This window comes from Echinops telfairi, unplaced genomic scaffold, assembly GCF_000313985.2.
Source record: "Echinops telfairi isolate 266 unplaced genomic scaffold, ASM31398v2 ScPeMD7_25;HRSCAF=90, whole genome shotgun sequence".
Classification (NCBI taxonomy): domain Eukaryota; kingdom Metazoa; phylum Chordata; class Mammalia; order Afrosoricida; family Tenrecidae; genus Echinops; species Echinops telfairi.
The window spans coordinates 33906793-33918559 of record NW_022103922.1 but is presented as its reverse complement, the minus strand read 5'-3'; the positions used below and the strand labels follow the sequence as shown (position 1 = coordinate 33918559).

The 11767-nt window shown below is 48.8% G+C and overlaps 1 protein-coding gene across 1 annotated transcript in view; it reads right to left on the bottom strand.

The window, feature by feature from the left end:
• Positions 1 to 25: 25 nt before the first annotated feature.
• Positions 26 to 11767, bottom strand: part of LOC101655473 (reversion-inducing cysteine-rich protein with Kazal motifs) — a 49416-nt gene continuing 37674 nt past the window's right edge. Inside the window, exons 11-16 of the mRNA XM_045289180.1 lie at positions 9669 to 9881; positions 8211 to 8347; positions 5503 to 5643; positions 3667 to 3855; positions 2223 to 2345; positions 26 to 201 (exon numbers count right to left, since the gene is read on the bottom strand). Of these exons, the coding sequence (XP_045145115.1) occupies positions 26 to 201; positions 2223 to 2345; positions 3667 to 3855; positions 5503 to 5643; positions 8211 to 8347; positions 9669 to 9881 (979 nt within the window). The remainder of the gene's footprint in view (positions 202 to 2222; positions 2346 to 3666; positions 3856 to 5502; positions 5644 to 8210; positions 8348 to 9668; positions 9882 to 11767) is intronic.

Sequence of the window (11767 nt, the reverse complement as noted above, 5' to 3'; positions counted from 1 at the left end):
AAAAAAACGATACAGGGCACTGGACTCACCTTTGGTTTGGGGGGCAAGGATTAGGGTTACATGGCTCCTTTGAGATGCAGGATCCAAACTCAAACTGATGGTCCTGGAGCCCCACACAGCGAGCGATGCAGGCACTGGGGTAGGTGCGTCCGTTCTGCCCGCACACGGGCACAAACTGATCGGCACAGTTGCAAGGCAGACCTGGAAAGGGGAAGCAGCCTTAGCACTGTGTGCGTGTCTGTTCTCCCGTCCTCAGAGTGCTTTTTCCACGAGGCCTGACGTTAAGACAGACTCTGAAATGAAGTCGGAAAGAAGTGCCTTCCCGCCTCTCACGGGTTCTCCAGAGCAGCACTCAGAGAGGGCCACACAGGCCTCCGAGTCCATTCTGACTCCTGGGCCCGATGTCGTGTGCGTTTCCAAGGCTGGAGGTCTTTCCAAGAGCAGAAAGCCTCATCTTTCTCCCTTGGAGCGGCTGGTGGCTTCAAACTGCTGACCTTGTTAGCAACTGGACGTGTGACCCACTAGCCTGCCAGGGCTTCTCTGTCTCAGGCACAGACTGCTGTGAGGAAAAGTTAAGCACGTTTTCCCAATCGGGTACAGAAAAGCTCTCATTTGGATTTTGGAGCTCTGACTCAGGGAATTCTGGAATGTGAAAATCAACCTCGCCGATTGTTAACTAACTTCCCACCTAGGTTTCTTTAATCTTCCATCAAGTGGATTCCAAGGTATAGCGGCCTACAGGGGGGTGTCGAGGCTGTAAATCGTTACAGGAGTGACAGCCTTATTGTTCTCCTGAGGAAAGGCTTGAACCACTGACCGCTGTGGTGAGCAGTCCAGCACAAGCTAACAGTGCCGCCATGGCTCCCATCTCCTGAGGAGGGAGCGCATGAGAAGCCCACTTGGGAAGCGACTATAACTGAAACATGGATATTTAAGAATGTGTCTCTCTGAGACATGTTTGAATCCCAAGAAATATGGTACACTTTGTGGCCAGCAGAATGTCCTCTAACTAACTAAATAGCTGTTTATTTGTTTTATTCTAGAACACTAGGGGATACCATAGACAAAAAGGGTTCTGCTAGCTATAAAGCTCACCTTCTAAAAACATTTAGATAGCCATCTAGCAGGGAAGCAACGAAGCCCACTTGGGAGAAGCACCCCAGCCTGTGTGATCATGGGGTGTCGACGGGATCAGGTATCAGGTATCGAAAGATCCAAAACAAACAACTATATCGATGCGAACAAGGGAAGTTGGAGTGGAGACCCAAAGCCCATCTGTAGACAATCGGATATCCCCCCACAGAAGGGTTATAAGGAAGGGATGATTCAACCAAGGTGCTGTACAAGCAACGACCAATCACACATCATTCCTCTAGTGCCTGAATGCTCCCCCCACCCCACCCCATGACCCAGTCTACCTCACAAATCTGGCTAGACCAGAGAACACACACTGGTACAGATAAGAGCTCTCGACACATTGAATTCAGGACAGATAAACCCCTCAGGAACAGTGGTGGGAGTAGCGATATCAGGAGGGTAGGGGGATGGTTGGAGAGGGGAAAGGGGGAGAAAGAGGGACCCATCACAAGGTTGGCTATATAGCCCCACCCCCACCCCAGAGGGGACGAATAACAGAAATGTGGGTGAAGGGAGACAACAGGGTAAGACATGAAATAACAATATATAATTGATCAAGGATTCATGAGAGTGGGAGGGTCGGGGAGGATGAGGAAAAAAGTTTAGATCAAGGGCTCAAGTAGAAAATGTTCTAGAAATGATGATGGCAACATGTGTACAAACATGCTTGATACAATTGAGGTATGGGATGTTATAAGAACCCCCAATAAAAAGATTTAAACATTTTAGATATAAATAAAGAGCAAGAGCCGTCTCTGTAAATCTAGCTCCTTCTCCCCCTGGCTCCCTCCTCTAAGGAAGAGGTGGGGGTGAACGAGGACTGATACCACCTGGAAGGCACACATGAGCTCGTCTCCCTCGGTGACCCTGTGTCTGTGCTGGAAGGGCCCTAAGAAACCACGCAGTGCCATGCTTTCCACCCACAGTGGAGGACGCGGAGACCCAGGAAGGAAACCATGTTATTGTGCATATTTGCCCTTTAACCCCCTCTTGAGGCCTAGCGTCAGTCTTGTCCATTAGGCAAGCACAGAGAAGCTGCCTTCGAGGGAAAACGCCCCGAGGGGGGCTCTGGGGGGCAGGGTTACCGGTGAAGGCGCGGTGGTCATCTTCTGAGCTGTGCTCGCCCAGGCACAGGCGGGTGGAACACACCAAACTGCCGGCGAAGCAGGAACACACGTTGCAGTCGATAGTGAAGGAGGCCCCGTGACCTAACGAGAAAGCGGTACAATGTGGACCCAGATGGAGAAACCAGCCTAAGGAAAAAACCAAGGTTTAAAATGGCAATTCCTGGAAGATGATTTCTCAATATACAAACGAGGGGGCTAAGTCTGCGACCTCGATACCGCTGGATCTCCCTCCGCATTTCCCGGGTGCGGGCCTCACACTGTCCCCTCTTCTCTGAGCACGCTCTGACCGCCTTCCAGAATTTCATTCACCACTGCCGTCCTGCTGCCATTTCCGGGTGGCAGACAGACTCCCGAGGTCCCGGCAGGAATGACCAGCGCTCCTTTGGCAGGTCACGGTCTTCCCATCTTATTCTGCAAAGCCTGACCCTGACCCGGTCTGCAATCTCAGCTCCGGCTCACACCGTACTCACCTACTCTTTGGTACAAATCAGGCCCTTAATTAGTGAATGTTTATGGAAAGACTGAATTTGTTTATCCTCCGCTATTTCATGAGCCGGCTTACCTCTGAAAGCAGAATATGAAATAAGAAATAAATACTTGACTTGCTCCACGGCAGACGTTTGCAAGCTCTTTTTTAGCCCGAAGCACTGTGCTGTCCGCTGGGACCACACACAGGGGCAAACAGATCCGTCTGGAAAGGGACCACTCTACCGATGGGCCGGCGTGGTGTGTGAGGGGCGGTGTTGGGTGATCAACAAATGGTGGGGAAGGAAGCAGTGGGGAATCCAGATGCCACCACTTTCCAAGAAGGGGATTGGTGGGTGGCACTTTTAAGGGGCTTTCTCTCGACTCCTAACCAGTACGGTGTCTCCCACCCTTGTTTGCTTTCCATGTCGTGTGTGTGTGTGTGTGTGTGTGTGTGTGGTGGGGCGGGGTGGGGCACGGAGAAGGGAGCGGTGGGCCGATGAGCACGGGTGTCTTTGTCTGTGAAGAGCATGGGCACTGGTTCCAAGAGAGCAGAAGGGCATCCCATTTTGGCCACTGACTGGCTGGGCGCGCTCGCTCAGTATCGGCCTCCTGGACGGCGAAGTTGGAACGCTGACAGTCCCTCAATCAGGGTGACTGGAGGTTCGAGGAGAGAATGCAGGCCAGGCCTTCGCTTCCTCCTGGCACGTGGTTAGAGTTCAATACGAATGAATGAACTATGATTCGCTATTAGTGTCTTCTTGAGGAAGCTTCTAAGAGGGCATCTTAAGAGTCCCAGGGCCCAGGAGCGTTTGAGAAAGCACTCCGGGAATATCTGGTTTGTAGAGCGTCCTCTCTGCAAAGAACGGATCCAGTGCTCTCCCCACAAAGTCTGGGTCCCCTCTCCTATTCAAGGCCACCTGAAACCAACACTCACTTTTTCGTTTCCCCCCAACGATGCAGGACTTCTGAAGGTCTACGCAGTGCATCTCCATACAGTTTTCTACGAGTCCACTCTGGCCACATGAACAAATTTTATAACAGCCGACCTCCCCTGCGGACGAGGGCACCTGGATTAGGGCTCCCTGACGCACGATGAAATCGGAAGCTTCTCCCAATTTGCAGCCTGTAAAAGCAGAATTAGCTGAGGCAGACAGTCTGCTTTATGGCATTAAATACAGTTCACAAACGTCTTGTAGGTTCTGTGTGGTTATTAAAGATTGTCTGACAGAACATTCACCATATTAAGGATTTTGCCTTGATCCACTGCCCCCAAATATCTCCTCTCTAATTAAATCAGTTACAAACCAAAATGCTATAGGTAATTTTAAAATTTCTTTTGGGCTACGTAGAAGTAATTAAAGTGGACTGTGGAAAATGATAGTATTTTTAGAATGTTTAAGCTAATGTAGCATTTCCTCAGCCAAGGAAAATATCAGCAACATTATAATGCAAATATAACGGGCAGGAGACTTTTTTTTTGAAATGTAAAACACCCCAGCATTCCAATTTTAATATGGTTTATATGGTTCCAAAGCTGCCATATCTTGGTACCACACTGACACTTAGATCAGAGGTGGGGCCGGTTGGCCTACGGACCGTTTCCCACATGGCCATCGAGTCTATGCGGGCTCACAGGGACCCTACAGGACAGGGAGAACTGCCCTGTGGGTTTCAGACTGCCACTCTTCACAGGGGTGGAGTCCCGTCTTTCCCTCGCAGTGTGGCCAGTGGTTTCCGCCGCTTCTCTTGTAGTGAGCGGCTGCCCAATGTGTGCCCACGGGCGAGCCGTGTAAGGCCCGAGAAATCGTCAAAACCCGCTAACAGCACAGCACTTGCCTTGCCAGAGACGCAGTTCCAGCCATCACCTGAAGGGGGAGTTAATTAAATGTTTGACCAAATACAGCAGGCTAATTGTGAGGCTGATAATTCTGTACGGCACGTGAATGATGTTATAAATAGCTAAGCGGCCCTTGCCCGAGAAGACGCTCCCCATCCCTGCTCTGGATGCTCTTTGGGGACGTCATGTTTATTTGGCCTTTGGTTCCTTTTTACTTCACAGATGTTTACTTTATCATGTAACATGATAAAGAAACGCTTTCAACTGGGCAACTGATAAAAGAAAAGTCAAAATGACCACAGCTGCTTTCTAAAGAAATGAACACTATCAAAAGCTATGCAATAAAGATTTGTTCAGTCTTAAAATCATATGCCTTTACACACCATATTAATATTCATGGCGATATTTATACATTCTATTTGGATGGGGCGGTGGGGTCACACACACATATTGAGGCTGTAGAATTTATCAATATATCCACAGGGATTCAATGTGGTGTGTCAAGGCCTATGAGCCAGAATCGACTCGCTGGCCGTGAGTTTGGTTTTGGCTACTAAGTACACCTGTATTTTCCTCTCCTGACGGACAGGAAGGAGAAGAGAGGAAAGGAGCCGGATGCCAGCAGGGAAGAGAAAGCAGACCGCCGGCCCAGGGATCTCTTTCCTCTTGCAGCCACGCTTCCTTACGAGAGTCAAGTTCTGGATGGATATTTTTAGTGGACAATCTAAATGGCAATGGAAGATTCCAGTTATAGCTGTTGTTTTCTGTTTACAAACATAATACACACTCACTGGAAAGTCTCAAATACTGAAGAGAAACCTAAGTATGCAGTCCCGTTACCGCACTCCCAGGAGAAGCCTCGCCCATAAACACGAGAAGCACCTGTCCACACTCATCCCTGTCCACACACGGCCAGACCCGCCTCCCTCTCACCTTGAACGCACGAGTAGGGAAGGCAGGGCTCTCCAAACGGACATTCTCTGCGGTTTACCTCACAGAGCTCATTGGCGGGGCAAGGATTTGGGTTACAGGGATGAGTCACCTCTTCGACAATGTTACCTAAAGTACTCGGCCCTGAAAACCAGTAAAAGATCAGGTTAGCCAACCAAAAACAGTCACAAAGGCTTGCAAATTCTCTGCATTAGTTATGGGTGAACTGAATGGCCAGCCCAGGAGACTAGAAGTGAGGTCTAATTCCAGTAAGCGATTAGGACAGTTGCATGCTTTGATGGCAATTGAGCATAAACACACACTTGTTTACTAACAGCGTACCTACCAGATGCCAGGCAAGGGTGTAGGCACTGGAGATACAGTGATGAACACAAATGTCTAACATGCAGCTAACATTTTGGTCGATAGATTTTACATACACATGCGCCATTGATAAAATCAGGTATTGATAAACATAAGAAGAAAAGTTGCTTTCAGGTTGAAAAGTGAGATGGGTATCTTTTAGAAGGGTGGCAAATAGGGGGTTATGTCTAACCGGAGAATTGAGCACACTTACCAAGAATGAGAAAAATGTGTTCTAGTAAGATGGGCTATGTGAGTATATTAACTTGTGAAATAATGACCGAGGAAAAGCCACAGCTAATATAAATGGCCACATTTTCAAGCAAGCAATGTATGTGCTATCTATTTTTGCAACGGCACAGTTCCCTCATGCATCACTGTCCTGTGTGCTCTATGTATATTATAGGCATGTGTGCATTATTATATAACGGGCACATTATATGTAAAAATGGTATATTGATGTGGACAGCACTAAAATTCAAGCTTCAATTTTCCTCTCATTGAACTAGTTTCCTTCTAAACACAGAGTTGACTGTGCTAAGAGAGACTGCGTGTGAATACATTTGTTTGCTGACTTGTGACTAACTAGGATATCATTTTACAAGCAGGGAAACGGAGGCTGTAAGAGGTGAAGCTGAGCTGCTAAGAGTCATACAGGGTCTCTTATTTGCTCTACTGAACACAATCTTAGAGATGCAGTTTGTGGGTCTTGAGACATGTGGTAGCTATCATGAGCTGCAAATCTGGCATCCACACTACTTCTCCTCCTTCGTAATAGAGACCCCATTTTATGTAGGGTGGCAATAGATTCAACCTTTCCCAGTCTCCCTTATCACGAGGGGTGGCCAATGAGCTCAAGAGGTTCTCCCCTTTCCGATCTAGAACGACGATATGATGGCAGGCACTCCAGCAGTCGCACTGTGATGAAGTGCAGAAGTAACTTGCTTGTAGAGCCATGTTAAGGATGGTGGAAAAAGAAGCAACCTGGATTCCTGATGATCTTGGAGCCATTAAAGCAGTCCTCGGATACTGTATTTTGTTGTTCCGTTATTTGCAGCTGGACCTGATCTTATCTGACTTAATTCCTATCAGGAAAATCAAGCAGTAGCTGAATTCATCACCCTCCAGCCAGCTCAAGGCATTGATGCCCCTGCTGTGGGAGGTGGCGTCCTAGCAACCCCATGGACAACAGAGGGAAACACCGCCCTCTGGTGGCAATTTAATCCTAACGACGTGGCCTGCAGGAGCGCTGCCTGCTATGTCCACGGCCTCAGAGGCATGTGCAAATTGGACACGGAATAAAGGAGATGGAAGAAGAATCGATTCATTTGAATTGTGGAGCTGGAGAGGACTGCTGAAAGTACCACTGCCTGCTCACAGGACACACTGTTCTGTTGTGGAACAAGTCTGGCCAGCAGTCTTCCTCTTCATGTGACATACTTTGGACGGACTGTCAGGAGACACCGGTCCCGGGGGAAGGATGTCAGGCGTGAACAAGAGAAGGCCCCCGAGGAGCTGGATGGACACAGTGGCTGGATCAATGGGCTCAGGCCCAGGAACACGGCGAGGCTGATGCAGGGCGGGGCAGTGCTGCGTTCCCTGGTGCAGCGAGTTGCTATGGGTCGGAACGGGCTCTCTGGCACCTTACAACAACAACAACCGCAACACCATGTGCTCTGGGTTCCAGCACACGGAGCTGCCTGGCTGCCAGGACCGTGTCATCCAGGGTCCATCAATGAGACACAAACTGCTTCTTTGAGCTCTTGGCAGGAGCAGTTGGTGGACAGAAGCTGAAGCCGTGAGACAGCTTCCGTTTTCACGTACCAGCCCAGGCCAGCACATCTTAGTCCCCATTTGGGAGGTAAATTAGGCCAACGGCAGGCTCAGACCCACTGACACTCGGACGACAAAAAGCTAAAGATTCCCTTGGGCAGTCCTGCTCGGCCAGGTGACGGCAATGGCCCGCAGCGGGTCAGTGTGGCTGGCCCTGATGGCACCGCTTACAATTGCTGGCTACCAACAGGTCACACTCCCCACTCCAACTGGTAAAATTAAAATAAAAAATCTAGTAACTATTCTGTGCCTTTTTACAAGATTCTTTTTTTCAAGAGTCAAGACTGGAGACGTAGTTTTAAGGGAAAAATAAGAGCTATAATCACTTCTGCTTTAATATGACGGCATTTACGGCCATGGCCCAAAAGGCCAAGCAAATGATAAGGGTCTGTGATTGGGAGTGTGCCATGAAACCACATGTTCTCAACAGATAGTTGCTCATTCACCACAAACACGAAAGGCAGGCAGAGAAGGGAGAAGTGCTTGAAACGGTAAAACAAAACAACAATATTTACTGAGATACGTATCCAAAGGTATGCAATTTTCCAGGTCATCTGTAGGTGATAAGAGCTCACAGATACTCTCAGCTGTGTGGTCCTCCGGGAATTTGTTTTGGTCGCCACATTTCTTGAGCATTTCTATACAATCTGACCTTGAAAGGAAAAATACACAGAGATTTAGGACTTCAGGAACCTGCTCAGATTGTCTAGGCAATTAGCAGTCCCGTGTCTGAGGCGGGCCAGAAAGTGAGCTTGCGTGGCTTCATGGTTGCCGGTGGCTTAGGTGTACGTATGACAACAGAGAGCAGGCGCCACCGTGGGCCGGCCCGGGTTGGATAGTAAGTCTTACATGGTTAAGCACCACGGATTTTCTCTCCTCTGAGGTCACAGGCCTTGCTAAATTATGCACGGTCAGCACTGTCCACGTGGCTTTTCAATCTCTTTGAAAGGAAATCTTTGCAAAACCACGTATCCGACTTTCAGGACTCTGACCTTGACCTTTTTTCTTTTTAAAATATCTCCAGATATTCTTTAAAAATTCAGCTGCCATCCATTCGGATGTTCAGATATCATCAGTCAGATGCCTGACATCTTACAAATAATTGTTCACTGCTTTAACTTTTCCTTGGTCTTCCAGAGACCTGACCGCTATACGCTTCCTGTGCTAACAGAGCCTCCACGTTCCCCTGGCTTCTTGTCATCTGACAGCTGCCCTTCAGAACCTCACCTACCCGGGCCATCCCCAAGTCACGTCAGCAAGAACCCAGCAGCACTGGGCCACGCCCCAACTGGGAGACTGGCTTTAGAAAAGCTGACTGGGAAAAGAAGATCTTTGAACAGAGGCTGACAAACCACTCTTTAGTTAACGGCCGTGCTTTCATCCACCACAGCAGCGCCCATCTTTACGTTCTCTCCTAAGCACACCACTCACAGAACGTTGATTAGGAACAGGTCTGAATGACCGCCTAGGTTGACTAACCCTTCATGCACCACCATCATGGGACCTATGTCAGGGCTATGCTAATCCCGGAAGGGAAGGAAAAGAACAGAGAGGAGATAACAATGAAGGTGTATACACACACACACACACACACACACACACAGAGCCCTTCAAAGAGCAAGGTCTAACAGAAAATATACGACAAATACACACAATTAAACTATCAGTATATCCAAGTTAATAAGTGTTTCTTGAACGGAGTGCACTCTGTAAGTACAAATAAGTTTCTATAGCAGATAGAAAGGGCAAATCTCAATCAGGTGGAGAAATCTCAGAAGAGTCTATAGGACTGAGCGGTATTTGGGAGGGGCCAAGGAGGACAGGTAGGATAAAGGCAGGTGGAAATGGGGGGAAGGGTTCTCAAGCTGAGGGGGTCAAAGAAGGAAAGGATGTGGCAGGTGGGGCGGTGACGGGCAAAGCGAGGCTGGAGAGGGCCTGCGCCCAAACTGGAGTGTCCTAGGAAAGACGCTTACTTGCAAATGATACTTGCCCGGGATTTACTATGGCAAGGCTTAATCTGCAGTGAGCAAGCTACGGCCTTCCACACTTCCGGCCGGCACTTGTTGATGTCCAGGACAGGGATGTTTATGAACGGCATCTTGATACTGCCTTTCTCCCAGAGCTTCATGTCGTTCATGGCTCCTTGATCAGACTGAGCATTGCAACTCCTGAAAAGTTCTGTCGGCCTAAAGAGGGAGAAGACAAGAAGGAAGAAGGGAAAAGGAAGGGGTAAAATCTCCGTGTAGGAAGACTTGAGGGAAGATTCGAGAACTCACCAAGATGCCAGCACAAAGACAGCGATGGCAGGTTGTGTCTCGTTTCCCACTTTCAAAATGCTCTGCGTAGGTCTACCCGACGAACTCCAGACTTACCCAGACCTTTCATTTCACAGCTGTTACTGGGTGTCCCTCATATAGCACAGGAGCCCCACAGGTCTAGTGGTACGTGTTGGGCTGCCATCCACATGGTCGGCAGTTTGAAACCACCAGCAGCTCCGTGGGACAAAGACAGGGCTTTCAACTCTAGTAAACAGTTACAGTCTTCGAGTGAGTCGATCGACGGCAGTGAGTAATATATCACAATATTAAGCGAGTAATTTATCACAAATAAATATTGGTGTCCGAGTTTTAAAAATGCAGGTCTAATTTACAAAAATAGATTGGACAGATTTTATGGGTGTGATGAGAGTTGACAGATGACAGCTGCTGTCAGCCCATCTAAAGCCACAGAAACATTCCCCTCCCACAGGCAGGCGGTCCTCTGCCCCCACCCCCCCAGTTCTCCCTTTGCATCAGAGGAACCGGCTTTCTGACCTTTCTCACCCATTACTTTTGGTGCTGGCAGTAAGCTCTGTTTTGTTTGTAAATAACTACAAATAACTTAACTCCAACCTGGTTTTGAACGGTATTTTCACTGGGCTGGCTGGAACGTTTTTTTATTTTGTCTTCACTGTGAGCACTGGCCTCAGTCCCACGTGTGCGCCTGGGTGTGCTTACATTAGCGTAGAATCGTCGTGGATTTAAAATCTTTGGCCTTTGGTCCTCCATCGTTTCAAAACGGAAGCCAGCTGTCGTATTTGCTGTCATTCCATTATACCTGTAACGTGCCTTTCCCCTGGCCTCCTGGATGATTTTAAGATTTCTCGTCACCTTTGGGCTTCCGCAGTTTGACTAGTGTGCGAGGGCGTGGTCTTCTTTGACGACGCTGCCCCAAGCAGCGGGTGAGTGCCATTGATCAATGTCAGAAAAATGTCCGCCCTCTGCTTGCCGAGTTCCAATTACGGATGACAGGATGACAGGCCACTGGGCTTCTGTTCTTCGGTGGAGATCACTTCAGTGGCGCCATCATCAAGGTCTTCTGTTGTGTTCAAGCTCTTTCCAATTCTTCCAGGGAGTGAAAGCAACAAACAGGCGCCGGGGCGAACTGCGTGCAGGTTTACTGAGCAGATACTCAGCTTTACACTGAACAACTCACGCACAGTTTGTCTCCCCTCCCTTGCTGCGGCGGCGCTCGGACGTCACTTATCCCCCTCCTCCCTCCCTGTGGGCCCTCGTGGGTAAATGCTACCCGTTAGCTCTTGCATGGATAATTATTCTAAGGTACATGTATCTCACTAGTGTTACTGTCCCCGCCCCCGTGGGCCTGTGTATTTTTTGGCAGAAAATTGTGCCATGGGGTGAATTTGGCTTCAGAACAGAAGGATGCCTAAGGCCATGGTCTGTCTAATCCTAATCCTGGTCTCGTGGATGATTTTGAATTTTGTTCCACATTTTTCTCCTCGTCCATCCAGCTTTTTCTGAGCTCTTTTTGGAGTAGATGGCAGGGGCAGCTGGACACCATCTAGCTCTTGTAGTCTCAGGGTGGCGAGGGCTGACACTGATGCTTGCGTGCTCCGTGACTTCTTTGGGCGACTCGGATTTTATTTCCACCCCTCTTCTTTCCTCCAGACAGGGACAGACGAAGAGCTGCACCTTGCTGCCTGCTCGTGAGCTTTATTAGACCCCCACTTATTATGCACCAACTCAGGATGCAGCACCTTGTCTGTGCCGATTGATCTTGCTGGGCCCTGAGT